Here is an 18547-nt window from a genome sequence, read left to right on the forward strand (position 1 = left end):
GAAAACCCTGTGGAGCAGTACTACTCTGCACACATGGGGTTGCTATGAGTCAGAATTGGCCCAAGGCAGCTAATAACAACAACAATTAGCCACCATCTCCCCAAATATTTCAAGACTTTGCCACAGGTTCTTCATATCCTTTCCTTTTTTGCATAAAGTATTATAAATTCCAGACATGTCTTCCACTGGGGACTCTTTTCTAAAGCTAAATTTTAAAATGGGTAAATAAAAAATATCCACTAACTAATCAACGTCTGGAAAATAATTTGGGAATATTATCAGATTTCTTTTTATTTGTTTTCTCAATTATCTGATCCTGTTAGGGAAAGGTGTGTTTGCTCAGTTATTTCAACAATTTTTATTCCAAACGTAGACTGCAACTGAAGTCATAAATGCCACAGCTTTAGAATATAAACATAAAAAAGAAAATAATAAGTAATTTTAGTTGAAAACCTCATTTTCCTGGAGGCACAGTGGTTAAGAGCTCAGGTGCTAACCCAAAGGTCAGCAGTTAGAACCTACTAGACGCTCAGTGGGAGAATGACATGGCAGTCTGCTTCCGTGAAGCCTTGGAAACCCTATGGGGCAGCTCTCCTCTGTCATATAGGATCTCTATGAGTCGGAATCAACTCAGCCACAATGGGTTAGGTTTTTTTTTTTTTTTTGGACGGCAATAGGGTATACATTTAATAAGTGTAACTATAATTTAGTAATTACTACATGACATCTAGGAGGCAGTGGCATTTGGGTGGTAGGATTCTCATCCGCTATGTGGGAGACTCTAGTTCAATTACCAGCTGACACGCCTCGTCCACAGCCACCAACTGTCAGTGGAGGTTTGCATGTTGTTGTGATGCTGAACAGATCTCAGTGCATCTTCTCTGCTAAGACAGACTAGGGAGAAAGGTCTGGGGACCCAGTCCTGAAAATCAGTCGATGGAAACCTTTTAGATCACGATACTAGTCACATCTGCAACTTACGATGGCATAGAGGACCAGACAATATTTTGTTCAGTTGTGAATGGTGTCGCCATAATTCGGGGGCCTGACTCCACTGCAGGTAACAACGACAACATATGCTGTCTAAATACACACGGAGAAAACAAAAGACTCAGGTTCAGGCACAAATGCATACAGACACACACACACACACACACGACATTGCCTCACTTTATTATAACTTCTTTGAAAGGAGATATTATGCTTGTTTACATCTTCCATGAAAAATAAAAAAACAAACCCATTGACATAAAGTTGATTTCTGGCTCACAGCAACCCTATAGGACAGAGTAAAATGATTTCCAAGGAACACCTGGTGGATTTGAACTGCCAGCCTCTTGGTTAGCAGCCATAGCTCTTAAGCACTACAGCCCCAGGGTTTCCACATCTTCATCCTACTATACTATTAAATTAGTCAAATTCTAGTATGAACTGAATGCTGCAGAATTTATGTTGCTGCTCATTATATTGCTCATATTAAGACATCTTGCTTATTTATTTTATTGATATTTTGATATCAGCTTTATTATGAATGAGCTGTTCTAGAATTAAGAATAAATAACATTTTTAAAAAAAGGATGGTGTTCCTACAGCACTCCGTTCTGTCTACCAAGAATTATTTATTCCCCATTCTTCTTCAAAGTATTTTTTACATTTTATATCCTAAATGAACATTGTCTGTACCACTCCCTTAATGACAAGGAAATGATGTAATACTCATTGAAAAGTAGGAAAAAAAACCCGAAAACCTGTTGCCGTCGAGCTGATTCCGACTCACAGCAAACCTGTAGGACAGAGTAAAACTGCCCCACAGAGTTTCCAAGAAGTGCCTGGTGGATTCAAACCGCCGACCTGTTAGTTAGCAGCCATAGCTCTTAACCACTACACCACCAGGGTTTCCTAGACAAGTAGAAAATGATATAATACTGATAAATAATATAAGCAGTAAATGATATGTCATACTAGTAAATGCCATAAGTTGTTAAGTGTGAATTATATAATATTTGCGACAAGTAGTAAACGATGTGATACTAATTTATTTTGTGATTTTTTGGAATGATGTATGAAGCTTAGACCAAAAAACCCAAACCTGTTGCTGTCGAGTTGATTCCAACTCACAGAGACCCCATAGGATAGAGTAGAAGCCCCATTGGGGTTCCAAGGAGTGCCTGGTGGATTCGAACTGCTGACCTTTTGGTTAGCAGTTGAGCTCTTAGCCACTGTGCCACCAGAGTTCCATATGAAGCTTATGGGGATAGATATCTCATAACAATCTATTGAACTTGAAATTTTTTTTTTAATTTTTCTTAAAATGTAACATTCAAAAATTGAAATAAAATACCTGTGGAAGTGAATTGTGGAAATAATGGTGAGTACATGATTATCTCCAAAAACTTTTATTCCTTGGCAATTAAGTCTGTCCTAAATACATTACTTTCAAAGAACAAGACCTGATATACAGTAACCGAAATATTGAAATGTGTAGATGCATATAGAATTTAGTGACTGGAAATATGAAAGCATGGCCTTGAACAGCTAAAAGAATCTTGATGTTTAAAATGATTAAGCAGAAAATAAATCATTAACTTTGCGGTTAATCAACTGAAGTTTCCATAAGTCATCAGCTTTTTCAAAAGATTACACTTCTTTCATTGATTGGCTACCTCATGTTTCTTAAATCAACATACAACAGAGGGTTAGGCTAATAGTTCTGTTTATTTTGTGTAATAATTCTTTTGGGGTATTCACCTATGACTAATAGCCTAGTATAACTACTGTATCTCTGGACATGTTATATGGAAAATTGCCTCTAATTTTTCTTGCCTAGAAGACAGAGGTTAATGGTACACGTATTTAAATTTGATTAAACATTGCACCTCAGTTCTTTCTGGCTCCATAGTGAAACAACTCTATGCAGTTGAGTACCTGCTGGCAATCTTTGGATCTACTCTGAAGCTAACCATTATCATCAAAATGTACTGCGGGGACTATGTAAGTATAATGGCTATTTCTGTAAAATTTTCCAGGCTTTTGAGATGAGTCCTGATTTAGAAAATCTCACTTGTTTTGCTGGACATTTGTAATAGGACCTGCTTGTCATTTTAAATTTTTATTAAGTTTTTAATTAGTAGGTGTTCACTATAAACATTAAACTGGATTAATTTTACTAAATAGAAAATCTGTGCTAATTTTGAAATAATGTATTATTCCATAAAGACAATTTTATTACCCCAATTTTCAAAAGTAAGCCGTCTCAGAATTATAACTGAGGAATTATGTTATAACAAGGCTTTTCTGGTCCCCATATTTATTTCTCTATATAAGAATGAACATAAATTTAATTATTAATTTTTTTTTAATCTGAGCTCTCAAGTAATACAATTTTTAAAAAATAATATCCATAGAATTTAAGCAATTTCTAACTCAGTTTAGTCATTTCACTGTTTTCCTTCCCTGCATCATCTTAATTCAATTGCTGTAATTGTCCACCAGCTTCTGAAGACCCAACATAGACACTGTATGATCTAAATACATAGACTTTGAATAGCTATACAACGGTCTTGGAAATTATATATAAACGTGTGTGTGCTGATAACGGTGTTTTTTTAAATCTGTATTATAAAAAACTCACCCAGGAAACTTATTTTGCAAAAAGCATCCTAATATGATTATTTGATATAAGAATGAATATAATTTACTCACATACAAAATATTAATTCCTAAAAAAATTTATTTACTTTATTTTTCAAGATAAATGGGGACCTAAATTATAGGTATTTTCTATCCCGTTTTCTTAAGGATCTTAATTTCATTTTGGGATTTCAAGATCTCAATTTGCAGTTGGAAGTTCCCATGATCGTTTTGTTAGTAGGGAGGCAGTTACATTGCTCTACAGGGAAATAAAAGGAATTAGGTAGTTTAGGCCAGCGTGGTAAATGATTTAACATGGAAAAGGCTATTGTTTTTGTTTTTTTCTATTTATTCAAGTAAAATTATTTAGCAGTAATTAATATTCTATTCTGTGTACTATATAGTCTGGTATTGATACTTAAATGCCAATTTAGCAAAAGAAACTTTTGGAGAATATCTAAATTATATTTCAGGGATTGTTAAAATTTACCATGGTAACAAAATTTTAAAGAAGTGCAATAGTTTCTAGAGCAGATAAAGAAAATTAAGGTTACAGAGTTGGCTTTCAGCATATCTAAAAACTCCTTGTAAATATGGGAGGTAAATTTTAGTTTTTATGTGTGATCTCAACAATTTCTCATGTTCAAGTGGTTTTACATAATCAAGGTCATTATATTTTAAAGCAATAATCTATCACCTTAAGAAATATGGCAACGGTAGTTAGAATTTGGTGTTAACAAGGCCAATATCTGAGGCCAAGTTTATTTAATCTCCACTTTGAGTCTGGTGTTCTCAAGCAAAACACAAACTCTTCCAACGGCAAGAAAGCAAAAAATTTCATATTGTAGTGTGGGTAATTATTGGCTGGGTTGCTTGTTAAAAGTAAAATCATTCACCCTCTACTCAGCAGTTCTGATTCAGGGTGTATGACATCTGAACTTATATACTTGATTCAAACATTTTACCATTTCTGACAGCCACAGAGTTAATTCACCTGTGTCAGTTACAAAGTACAGAATATGTCAGGTAAGAGGCCAGCATATAGAAAGTAGTTACAGATCTACAAGAAATAAACATATGTAATATTTTTAAATTACTTTCTAGAATTATGGAGTTAGAGGCCCCCTGTCATTAAGGTAGTTTATGTGGATTAAACCAAAATAACCAAACCTGATGCCATCAGGTTGATTTGGTTGAGTTTTTTCCAACTTATAGCAACACTATGGGACAGAGTAGAACTGCCCCTTAGGGTTTCCAAGGCTGTAAATCTTTATGGAAGCAGACTGCCACATCTTTCCTCAAGGTGCAGCTGGTAGGTTCAAACTGCCAACCTTTTGGTTACCAGCTGAGGGCTTTAACCACTGGACCACCAGGGCTCCGTTAGTTACCTTATACCAAAACCAAACCAAACTTGTTGCTGTCAAGTCAATTTCTAGTCAGAGCGTCCCTATAGGACAGAGTAGAACTGCCCCATAGGGTTTCCAAGGAGCGGCTGGTAGAGATGAACTGCCAATCTTTGGGTGAGCAGCTGAACACTTACTTAACCACTGCACACCCAGAGCTCCTTAGTTACATCCCAAAAGCCAAACCCCTTGCCATCAAGTCAATTCCGATTCATAGTGACCCTACAGGACAGAATAGAACTGTCCCATAGGGTTTCTAAGGAGTGGCTGGTGGATTTGAACGGCTGACCTTTTGGTTAGTAGCCAATCTCTTAACCACTGCACCACCAGGGCTCCCTTTGATTCAATAGGTGTATTTTATTCACATGCTTGACTGTAAAACTTATCTACGGAAAGCAAGACTTAATTAAGCAACTACTACAAGTCTGTAATTATTCAAATTTATTAATAAACCAAAACCAAACCCATTGCTGTCGAGTCAATTCTGGCTCATAGCGACCCTATAGGTCAGAGTAGAACTGCCACATAGAGTTTCCAGTGCCTGGTGGATTTGAACTACTGACCTTTTGGTTAGCAGCTGTAGCACTTAACCATTATGCCACCAGGGTCTCCAAATTTATTAATAGTTAGATCTAAATCATCCTTCAGGAAGATATTATTGTAATAATCCTTTTATAATGGAGGAAACTGGGTTATAGAAACATTAAATAACTTACAAAACATTACACAACTAGGACATTTTTTCAAGCCATGAACCAAACACAGGTATCTCTAGAACCCCAGAACTCAGACTATCTTCCAGTGAAATATACTATCTTCTTCAAAATATATGGCCCTAATTCCTCCAGTGAAATTGTTAGTTGCTTTTGTTGTGTTTCGTCATCAACTAACCCCCTTATTTTTATAGTAGCATTTTATCACCTATACCAAACCAAACTCATTGTTACGGAGTTGTCATTGTTACAGAGTAGAACTGCTCCATAGGATTTTCTTGACTATAATCTTTAGGGAAGGAGATTTCCAGGCCTTTCTTCCACAGTGCCACTGAGTGGGTTTGAACAACCAACCTTTATTTTCTTATTTTATTTTATTTTTTTATTGTGTTTTAGGTGAAAGTGTACAAATCAAGTCAGCCTCTCATACAAAAACTTATATACACCTTGCTATGTACTCCTAGTTGCTCTCCCTCTAATGAGACAGTGCACTCCTCCACCCTGTATTCCCCATGTCCATTCAGCCAGCTTCTGTCCCCCTCTGTCTTCTTATCCCCCCTCCAGACAGAAGCTGCCCACATAGTCTCATGTGTCTACTTGAGCCGAGAAACTCACTTCTTACCAGTATCATTTTCTGTCTTATAGCCTAGGCCAGTCCCTGTCTGAACAGAGTTGGCTTTGGAAATGGTTCCAGCCTTGGGCTAACAGAAGGTCTGGGGACCATGACCTCTGGGGTCCTTCTAGTCTCAGTCAGACCATTAAGTCTGGTCTTTTTATGGGAATTTGAGGTCTCCATTCCACTGTTCTCCTGCTCCTTCGGGGATTCTCTGTTGTGTTCCCTGTCAGGGTAGTCATTGTTGTAGTTGGGAACCATCTAGTTGTTCTGCTCTCGATAATCAACCTTTAGGTTAGTACGTAAACACCAACCGTTTGTATCATGCAAGTACCTTTTATCACCTATAGATTATTTTATTATACCCTTCTTTTGCCCTCTAAATTAACTTTAATCCCATTCCTTTCTCTATCCTTTTGACAGGTTTTTTTTATTGCTACCATAGTTATTGACTGACAGAAAAATGGTAATTATGGTTGTATGAAAAGCAATGTAACATATTGGTATATTTCATAACTGGAATAGCTTTTGTTATTGCACATAAAATGCATGCAGGACCGGGCAACATTTTGTTCAGTTGTATATAGGGTCATTACGAGTTGGAACCAACTTGAGGGCACCCAATAACAACAAAAAATAGTGATTATTATAATTTACTGTGTGTCTACTAGACATCAGAAACTTTGCACACCTTGACTAATTTAATCTTCATAGCAAACTGTCTTACAAGAACCCCAATGAAGATGGAAAGGTTTGGAAGTTCTTCTTGAATGTCTGAGGTATGCCGCTCAGTGGTTTTACAAATTTTATTTTAGTCTTCACATCCTTCAAGGAAGGTATTAGCTTCTCCCTTTTCAAAAGGAAAAGAATGAGGCTTGGAGAAATTAAATATTTTTCTCAGGGTAAAAAGCCAGGAAGTAGTAGACATAAGATCCTGTCTAACTCTAAAACCATTACTCTGCTCTTTCTACCACAAAAACAAAAAAGAGAGACAGAGAGAGATAAGAGCCTAAGTCTAATTCTTCTACAAAATTTCAGATTTCATGTTATGAAACAAAAAGTAGATCCTTCATGAACCCAATAAATATATATAAAATTAGGAGCATCATCTTTCCAAATATGCTGTTACTTGTGAGTTTGCCCCAGCACGGTTTCAGGACAGCACCAATATCAGGCAATAGTGGATCAGGTAGTATCCATGTGGGCATCAAGATAGTCAACATTTTAGTACATCTAGCATGGAAGAAATAACGTTGTTTTTATCAGTGAATCACATGTCACGAAGGAAAAGGACTCGGTAAATCAGAAACAAATTCAGGGCATGCTATCCAGGAGTGATTACAGGCTAAGAAGCCCCCCACCCACCATGGGAGCAGAGGATGCTGATTTTGTTGTTGTTAGGTGCCACTGAGGTGGTTCCGACTCATAGTGACCCTACGTACAACAGAGCGAACACTGCCTGGTCCTCCTCCATCCTCACAATCATTGTTATACTTGCGTCCATTGTTGCAGCCACTGTGTCAATCCATCTCGTTGAGGATCTTCGTCTTTTTCACTGACCTCTACTTTACCAAGCATGACATCTTCTCCAGGGACTGATCCCTCCTGATAACACGTCCAAAGTATGTGAGACATAGTCTCGCCCTTCTCCCTTCTAATGAGCATTCTGGGCTGATTAGGGCAAGGTTATTTTCAAAGCAGGCTCTTCTTATCGAAACGTTTTCCTGGGAGAAAAACTTCCATCCAAGAAATCTGACTTTGATTGTTTATCTGCAGTATGATTTACTGAACAAATATTATTAAAAGGTTGTTCAGGCTTTAGATTGCTTTTTTACTATCGCAAGAGTATGTTGTCTGAAATCTACACACTTTGATTCAACAAGTTATGAATCATACTGTTACGACTTCGACCTTTACTGAAGCTTCTGTTGGACTCCTCAAGTATTGAGCTGGAGAACTTAAACATAGTAACTTTAGTTCTTGAAATGATATAGAAGCATGTTGTTAAATTAGGGTCATTATGAGTAGGAACCGACTCAACAGCACCTAACAACAACAACAACTTTAGTTCTTGAAATGTTATATAGGCATGTTGTTAAATTCTTAAAACCTGCTTTAAAAAAAAGTCACAGATTGTCTTTAATGTAGGTGCTGGGCAAATGTGACTGTAGCGTAGTGATTAAATGTAGCTGAGGCCAGCTTTGACTCCACAGCATTGTGTGACTGAGAAAAACTTACTTCCTCTTTCTGCATCTCAAGTTCCCTGCCTGTAAAATGGATGTAATGATAGCACTTATCTTATAAGATTTTCTTGAGAATTAAGTGGTGTGCAAGGCAATAAAAAGTACCTGAAGTATACTTTGCAGGTTAGCAATTTTTAACACTTTTATTAAGTAGCAATGCTAAAGCTCTGAAGCCAACTGTCTGACTCCAAATCTCTGACCTTTGACAACACAATATATTGCTTCTAGCGAGGAGGTTAAGTTTTTATCTATCACTAAAGGGAAATAATATATATACGGAAACTCTATGGGGCAGTTCTACTCTGTCCTATAGGGTCGCTATGAGTTGGAATCGACTCGACTGCACTGGGTTTACTGGGGTTTATACATATATACTCAGAGTCCCTGTTGTTAGTTGCCATTGAGTCTTTGAGTTGATTCCAACTCATACTGACCCCATGTGTCCAGAGTAGAACCGCTCCATAGGGTTTTCAAGGCCCTGATATTTTGAAAACAGATTGCCAGTCTTATCTTCGAGGCACCTCTGGGTGGGTTTCAAACCACCAACCTTTCAGCTAGTAGTCAAGCACTTAACCATTTGTACCACCCAGAGACATATATACATATATTAGACATGCATATGTATATGTATAAAAAATAAAATAAACCCGTTGCCATCAAGTTGATTCCGATTCCTAGCGACCCTATAGAACAGAGTAGAACTGCCTCATAGGGTTTCCCAGGAATGGCTGGTGGATTCAAACTGTCTACCTTTTGGTTAGCAGCCCAGCTCTTAACCACTGTGCCACCTGGGCTCCACGTCTATCTTAGAAATGTCATAATCCCCACTTCCTTCACCAATTATGACCTACTTTTCTCCATCTTTTATGGCAAAAACTTCTCAAAACTGTACTGCACTCATTACATCTAACTTCTCCCCTCCTATTCTCTCTGAATCCCCTCTAATGATGCTTTTGTCTCCAACCACTTCATCTGAACTGTTCTTATTAATGTAAGCAGTGACTCCCATATGGCTTAATCTCGTGCCTAATTCTCACTCCTCATCTCACTAAATGTGTGGGCATTGTTTGGCACAGTCTCCTTTGCCAGGAGCGTTTCAGGCTAAATTCTGAAACTCTTCCCTTTCCTGTGTATGTCCACTCTCTCGGTCATAGCTTCCAATCCTATGGCTTTATTTACAATCCACACACTGAATCTTTTTTCAAATCTATATCTCAGCCCAGCATCGATGCCTGAACCCCAAATTCACATAACCAAGTGTTTCTTGAGTGACTGGAAATGCCATCTTCGTATTAACTCAGGCAGAAACAGAAAAAAGTAAACATTTAAAAATTGGCATTATCTTTGACTCCTCTCTTTCTCTTATACCTTACAAACAATCTATTAGTAAATGCTTTTGGCTCTATATTCAAAATAGATTCATAATGTCTCACCACCCCTCACCACTTCTGCTGCAACTACCCTGGTCCAAGCTACCATCACCACTTGCTAGCTTAATGCAGTAGCCTCCTGACTGGTCTCCTGCTTCTACCCTTGGCCACTAATTCTAGGTGCTCAGGATACAGTAGTGAATAAGACTGTCAAAACCTCTACCCTCTTGAAGCATGCATTCCACTGAATTGTAGGAACAATTCTTTTCAGAATCAGACAATATTGTGGAGTAAAAGGAAAAAAAACATTACAGAGGTGATGATGAGAAAGTGTTCAGTCCAGTTTTCAAGTTCTGAGAACATTTACCATAATAACAAGAATAATAAGCCTTAAATTTGTAGAGTTATATACATTTTCCAAAACACTTTCAACACTTAGATCATACGAGCTGTGGAAAATTGGACCTCTCTGGATGTGTTGACTTCTCCGGAATACTAGAGTTTTCCAGGCTGATTATAAAATTCTCTGGAAAGTTATTTTGACATTATATTTGTACAGGAGACCTGGTGGCACAGTGGTTAACAGCTTGGCTGCTAATAAAAAGTTTGGCAGTTCAAATCTACCAGCCCCTCTTTGGAAACCCTATGGGGCAGTTTTCCTCTGTTCTTTAGGGTTGCTATGAGTTGGAACCAACTCAAAGGCCATAACAACAACAACATGCTTCTACTATTAACATTAATTCATTGTGCTCATTTAAACAAGCTTTACTTTAAACCCAGAATCCTCTGCATATTTAAATAGCATTAGAGGTGGTAAAGCCCAAGTAACAAAGAACAGTTGGTAACTAAATATTTATTTTATTTTTCCTGATGAATCAACCCACTTAACAAATAAGATAGGAAGAAAATCATCAGACTAAATCACAAGCTGTTAAAAGCTTTTGTTAAATCATCAGATAAGTCTGGAGAAATTATGTTTGAGCAATATGATTCATAGTTATTAAAATGAGTAATGCATTTCTGTAATTAGGTGGAGTGAACAAAAGTACGAAGAAAGGCACCATTTAGAAGGCATTAGTGATTTTCCATTCTGCTGTACTCTTTCCCAGACCAATACCTGGCTCTCTGTCTACTTTGGACTTCCTCTCAGTAGAAATTCCTTGTTATTAGGACCATCTCACCCTGATTCACAAATAGGGGAAGAATTACAGGAATTGAAAAAAAAAAAAGGATTTCAGAGTTTATGTTGTCAATCTTTCTGCTTACACCTCTTCTGAATGGTCTCTAAGGATTCATAAAATTCTACTCATAGCTTATGGACACATTCTCGTATCCAAAGGCAGAGTAAAGACTGCCCCTCTGGGCCCATTTTCCTTGCAAGCATTACATTGTTTCACAACACATACTTCTGAGTGCAGTCTTTCTTAATTACACTTTTATTTATGTCCTTCTGACATTCTGGTAATTATGCTAGAAGGAACCAAAAAAAATTTTTTTCAACAGACTATGACGAGCATCAAGTACAAAACATAAAAGTAATTATGGACTTTCTGTGCCCAAGATAATGCATTTTATGTACTCCTGTTATAAGTAAAGTGGGAATCAACTTCGCTCACAAGCTTCTTTTCATCTTTATTTTGAGGCAATTTGTAATAAAGCAACAGGGGGTCTTAATGTGTTTTATCTTTCTATCTCTTAATTGCAACATTTGTGCCATTTTATTTTTAAATAAGCCAGAATTGAAAGCATGCAGTGATATTTTTTAAGTTATGAAAAAGAGAAAACACCTTAAGCCCAGAAGACATATTGTTCCAAGTACTAACGACTGTGCTGCCGGGGCTCCATGTATTAGCAATAGTTTAAAAATTGCATGAATCATACTGCATTTTATAGTTGAATCATTCATTGTTACTGCCATCACCACAGTAGTCATCTTCTCGAAACACTGGTCAACTCTTCGGAGATATTGAATATATGTACACATCCTTCTAGACTTTCATTTACTTGCCAGTCTGGAAATGTCATTGTTTTAAAGGTTAAGTAAGAAAACAGATAGAGCTGCTGAATGATAGAGGTGCTGGTACCTGGAGGCACAGGCACCTTCTGTGTACCTTTTATCACTTGTCCTGCTGACTAAAACAAACCCAACCCATTGTCAACTCCATTCCAACTCAGAGCAACCCTGTAGGACAGAGTAGAACTGCCCCATAGGGTTTCCAATGCTGTAATCTTTATGGAAGCAGATCACCAGGTCATTTTCCCATGGAGTAGCTGGTGGGCTCCAACCACCAAACTTTCGGGCTGACTGTTGTTGTTAGGTGCTGCCAAGTGGGTTCCGACTCATAGCAACCCTATGTACAACAAACCGAAACATTCCCTGGGTAGTCGGGTTGACTACTGTGAGTTTAATCAAACATGCTGCTCAGATTAAATTTTTTTTAAAAAAGTAAATATTCACAGCAAATATAATAGTCCTTTCACAGCAAAAAAGGGTTAGATCTGTGAACCAGCAGTGACAGGTGAATTGCTAATTTTGAAATGAGAATTTTTTTGTGTGTTACCAAGGTCACTGCTAAGCCTATCACAGTTTCCTTGTCAGTAGAAGCTCTTCAGGGTGTTACTCCCTTATTTTGTTTCATCACAGATGTTACGAATATTAGGATGATTGTACCTGCATATACCTGGGCTTCCTTCAAGATATTCCATCATTTTTGATCTCAGGACTTAGTGAAATTGGCCCTGTGCATGATGCCAATAAGGCATAATTTTAATGCTTGAGAGATGAACAGGAATTTTAGAAAATGCTATTTAAGATACATAGCAGGGAGAAATATGTATTAAATGATACCCTTTCTCAGAATTACAGGGCTACATATAATTTTCCTGCCAATAATAATGAAGGAACCATTAAAAAAAAAAAAAACAAATCCAGTGCTGTCGTGTCGATTCCGACTCATAGCAACCCTATAGGACAGAGTAGAACTGCCCCATAGAGTTTCCAAGGAGCACCTGGCAGATTCGAACTGCCAACCCTTTGGTTAGCAGCCATAGCACTTAACCACTACGCCACCAGGGTTTCACAACTGAGCAATCCCACCACTCAGAATATATCCTAGAGAAATAAGAGTCTTTACACAAACAGATATATGCACACCCATGTTTATTGCAGCACTGTTTACAGTAGCAAAAAGATGGAAGCAACCAAAGTGCCCATCAATGGATGAATGGATAAATAAATTATGGTATATGCACACAATGGAATACTACGCATCCATAAAGAACAGTGATGAATCTGTGAAACATTTCATAACTTGGAGGCACCTGGAAGGCGTTATGATGAGTGAAATTAGTCAGTTGTGAAAGGGCAAATATTGTGTAAGATCACTATTATAAGAACTTGAGAAATAGTTCAAATTGAGAAGAAAACACTCTTTTGTGGTTACGAGAGGGGGGAGGGAGGGAGGGTGGGAGGGGGCATTCACTAATTAGATAGTAGATAAGAACTACTTTAGGTGAAGGGAAAGACAGCACACAATACAGGAGAGGTCAGCACAACTGGACTAAACCAAAAGCAAAGAAGTTTCCTGAATAAACTGAATGCTTCGAAGGCCAGCATAGCAGGGGCAGGGGTTTGGGGACCATGGTTTCAGGGGACATCTAAGTCAATTGGCATAATAAAATCCATTAAGAAAACATTCTGCATCCCACTTTGGAGAGTGGCGTCTGGGGTCTTAAATGCTAGCAAGCAGCCATCTAAGATGCATCAATTGGTCTCAACCCACCTGGATCAAAGGAGAATGAACACCAAGGACACAAGGTGATTAGGAGCCCAGGAGACAGAAAGGGCTGCATAAACCAGAGACTACATCAGCCTGGGACCAGAAGAACTAGATGGTGCCTGGCCACAACCAATGACTGCCCTGATAGGGAACACAACAGAGAACCCCTGAGGGAGCAGGAGAGCAGTGGGATGCAGACCCCAAATTCTCATAAAAAGACCAGACCTAATGGTCTGACTGAGACTAGAAGGACCCCGGTGGTCATGGCCCCCAGACCTTCTGTTGGTCCAGGACAGGAGCCATTCCCGAAGCCAACTCTTCAGACATGGATTGGACTGGACAATGGGTTGGAAAGGGTTGCTGGTGAGGAGTGGGCTTCTTGGATCAGGTGGACACTTGAGACTATGTTGCTATCTCCTGCCTGGAGGGGAGATGAGAGGGTAGAGGGGGTTAGAAACTGGGAAATGGATACGAAAAGAGAGAGTGGAGGGAGTGTGTGAGCTGCTTCATTAGGGGGAGAGCAATTGGGAGTGTGTAGCAAGGTGTATATAAGTTTTTGTGTGAGAGACTGACTTGATTTGTAAACTTTCACTTAAAGCACAATAAAAATTATTAAAAAATAAAATAAAATAATGAGGGAACAAGTGTTTCAGCCCCTCTCTTAAATATCAGGCTCCATTCCACTCCCCTACCAGGGGCAGGAGTATGGCCTTAATATCTAGGTTCCTTTCCTTTCCTTTTCTTTTTTAATTCTCTTTGTAGGTTAAAAATGCACACAAAGGAAAATTTATGTGATCTGGAATTTGACGTAAGAACGAATTGTTGGGAAAAGTGTACTGTATTCTGAGGGAAGTCAAACGTTATGGTCTATTGAAATCCTATGTGTCATGTTATCTTATACATTTAGCCAAAAATTTTATCTTGATTCTTTCTCTCTGGTTTACGTGACCATGAAAACAGAATTAGTTTAAAAATGCTTAGCTTTATTGGCAACATGCTCTGTCCTTCACTCATCCCAAGATAACCATCTGCATTCGAGCTACAAGAACCTTCTTATCACAGAGAGGGATGTAGAACAGATTCCTACAGATTTACATTCTCCATGAGGCTCTCTGTCGCTTCAGTGTGAAAATATGTGAGGGAGGACATTTTCCATGTGGCTGTGATATTGTTGCCCTCGTATTTCCGAATTTGTTCTCTCCTTGTGTCTCCAATACACGTTCCCTCATCCTTAGCCCTGAGCTCTCACCCATTTCTTTCCTTAGTATAGTGTGTTCTGTAAAGTGGAGTTTAAAAAAATTGGGCTCTGGCTGTTTCCTGCTACACCCCATTACTATTATTCTCACGTTTGGACCTTTGTCTTAATCCTCCAGTTGCACAATCTCATTGTCAAACTGCTGTTTGAAGCCACATTTGAACCAATGTAGTAATTTCTGATTTGCAATTCTGATTGATTTTATAGGAGGCTAGATTTGCTCCCCACAAATAACTATTTTTTAACTTTCTGAGAAAATTTCAGATTTTCAGAAGAGTTATAAAAATAATTCAGAGAGTTCCCAATTACTCCTCCTACAGCTTCCTCTAGTGGTTACAACTTTACATAATTGTTCTAAAATTATCGAAACAATGATATTAAGAAGGGTATCATACTATTAACTAAATTAAAGCTGTTATTTGAGTCACACCAATTTTTCCCCTACTTTCTTTTTTTTTTTTTTTCCTGTTCCAATATCTAATTGAGGGTCATATATTTCATCTAGTTGCCATGTCTCCATAGTATCCTCTGCTCTGTGATAGCTTCTCAGTTTTTTACTTTCTTTCATGACCTTGAGACTTCTGAAGAGTACTAGTCAGTTATTTTATAGAATGCCCCACAATTTAAGTTTGATGTTTTTCTTGATTAGATTGAGGTTATATATGATTAGGAAAAAAATATTATGGATATGATGTACTTACTACCTCCTTACCACCCCTTTGCAGGCAACCCCTCTCCATAACTACTAACACTGGCAGATAGTGATTTGGTTTCTATCCCTATGGTTCTGCATTTTCCAGAATGTCATATAAAATGAAATACAGACTCTGGGGCCTTTTGTATATGGCTTCTTTCACTTGTTGTTATTAGGTGCCATTGAGTCAGTTCCGACTCATACTGACACAGTGTACAATGGAATGAAACGCTGCCTGGTCCTGCCCCATCCACACAATCATTGTTATGCTTGATCACATTGTTGCAGCCACTGTGTCAGTCCATCTCATTGAGGGTCTTCCTCTTTTTTGCTGACCCTCTATTTTACTAAGCATGGTGTCCTTCTCCAGGGACTGATCTCTCCTGATAACATGTCCAAAGTATGTGAGACATAGTTTCGATATCTTTACTTATAAGGAAAATTCTGGTTGTGCTTCTTCCAAAACAGGTTTGTTCAATAATCTTTGTCAACACCATAATTCAAAGGCATCAGTTCTTCTTTGGTCTTATTAATCGACCAGCCTTCGCATGCATATGAGGCAATTGAAAACACCATGGCTTGGTCAGGCGCACCAAAGATGTCTTCGAGGTGACGTCTTTGTTTTTCAACACTTTAAAGAGGTCTTGCAGATTTGCCCAATGCAATGCGTCTTTTGATTTCTTGACTGCTGCTTCTGTGGTGTTGTGAATCCAAGTAAAATGAAATCCTTGACAACTTCAATCTTTTCTCAGTTTATCACAATGTTGCTTATTGATTCAGTTGTGAGGTTTTTTGTTTTCTTTATGATGAAGTGCAAGCCATACTGAGCCTGTGGTCTTTGATCTTCATCAGTAAGTGCTTCAAGCCTTCTTCACTTTCAGCGAGCGAGGTTGTGTCACCTGCATAACACAGGTTGTTACTGAGTCTTCCTCTAATCCCGATGCCCTGTTCCTCTTCATACAGTCCAGCTTCTCAGATTGTTTGTTCAGCATACAGATTGAATAGGAATGGTGAAAGAATACAACCCTGATGCACACCTTTCCTGACTTAAACCATGCAGTATCCCCTTGTTCTGTTTGAACAACTGCCTCTTGATTTTCCTAGTCTGTCTTAGTCTGAACGTGCAGCTGAAATCTGTCCACCATGGGTGACCCTGCTGGTATTTGAATACCTGTGGCATAGCTTCCAGCATCACAGCAACATGCAAGCCCCCACAGAACGACAAACCAACAGACTTATGGTGGTTCTTTCACTTAGCATAGATGATTTGAAACTAACCCTACCTTTTTCTGGTGAAATATATGTCCCATGTTTTTTCCTGATCTGTATTCTGTTGCGTTAATGTACCAAAATCTGTCCCTTCACAGAAGGACGTTTAGGTTGTTTCCAGGTTTGACAATTATGTATAAAGGTGTTATAAACATTCAAGTAAAGGTCTGAATGAAGAAAAGTTTCCATTTCTCTTGGGTAAATAGTTCTAAGCGGAATTGGTAGGTCTCACGGCAACGGTATGTTTACTTTTACAACAAACTGCCAAACTATTTTTGCAGAGTGGCTGTACTATTTTCAGTTCCCACCAGCAGTATGTGTAATTTTATTTTGCATTTCGTTGATGGACAATGATGATAATCTTTTTATTTGCTTATTTATCATATCTTCCATGGTGGTGTGCCTGTATAGAATGTTTACCTATTTTTTAGTTAATTGGTGATTTTTTTAATTTTCCTTTATTTAGCTCATATAAATGTTCTTCATTTGAAATGTAAGAAACGTAATTTACAAATATGTTTTCCTTGTCTGTGACTTGTCTTTTTATTTAGTGTCTTTTATATAGCAAAATTTTTCAATATTGATAAAGTCCAACTTATCCTTTTTTTTCTTCAATGGCTCATGTTTTTATTGACATATCTCAAAAGACTTGGACTAACCCAAAGTCATGCAGACTTTTGCCTATATTATCTTCTAGAAGTTTTGTAGATTTACACTTCTATTTAGGTCTATGAGTCATTTTTAGCTAATTTTTGTATAAGGTTTGATGTATCAGTCAAACTTAAGGGTTTTTGTTTGTTTTTTGCATATAGATATGCAATTGTCCAGAACCATTTCTTGAGCAGACTGTTCTTCCTCCGTTGAAATGAATTTACACCTTTGCCAAAAATATTTGTGCATATTTATGTGGATCTATTTCTCGATTCTCCCAGAGTAGGGTTACAAGTTGAAGCAAATGATAATAAGGAGAAAAAGGAGGAGGGGGAGCAATAGAATAATAATAGCTATTGGCTGAAATATGTAATTTTTTAAATCTTTAGTCAATACCACACTTTCATGATTACTCTGGCTTTATAATAGTTCTTAAAATTAGTGTTATTCCTCCAAATTTTTTTTCTTTTTCAAATGTGTTTCAGCTATTCTGTCCATTATATTCCCACAGGAATTTTAGAATCAGATTGTCAAAATCCTGTTGGAATTTTGATTGGGATTATGTGGAATCTATAGATCAATTTAGGAGATCTGACATCTTAACAATATTGAGTTTTCCAACCCATGGAAATACCATCTCTCTCTGTTTATTTCGTCTTTTAAAATTATTGTCAACAGTGTTTTGGTTCTTCTGTTTTGATATGTATGCCTTTTATTTATTATTTTTATTTTCTTATTACACTGCCTTAGGACTTTCAGTCTGATTTTGACTAATTTGTGAGAGAGGACATTCTACGATGTTAGCTGTAATGCTTTTAGATGTCTTTTATTAGATCAAGACATTCTACGATGTTAGATGTAACGTTTTTAGATGTCTTTTATTAGATCAAGGAAATTGCCTTCTCTTCCAGATTTACTGAGAATTTT

General features: G+C 37.7%; 1 protein-coding gene across 1 annotated transcript in view; it reads left to right on the forward strand.

Annotated features, from left to right (window-relative positions):
• Positions 1 to 2833: 2833 nt before the first annotated feature.
• The window catches only part of ANXA10 (annexin A10), a 102246-nt gene continuing 86532 nt past the window's right edge, over positions 2834 to 18547 (forward strand). The window contains exon 1 of the mRNA XM_049864180.1: positions 2834 to 2991. Within this exon, the coding sequence (XP_049720137.1) occupies positions 2974 to 2991 (18 nt within the window). The 5' untranslated portion in view covers positions 2834 to 2973. The remainder of the gene's footprint in view (positions 2992 to 18547) is intronic.

Source organism: Elephas maximus, chromosome 21 (assembly GCF_024166365.1).
Source record: "Elephas maximus indicus isolate mEleMax1 chromosome 21, mEleMax1 primary haplotype, whole genome shotgun sequence".
NCBI lineage: Eukaryota > Metazoa > Chordata > Mammalia > Proboscidea > Elephantidae > Elephas > Elephas maximus.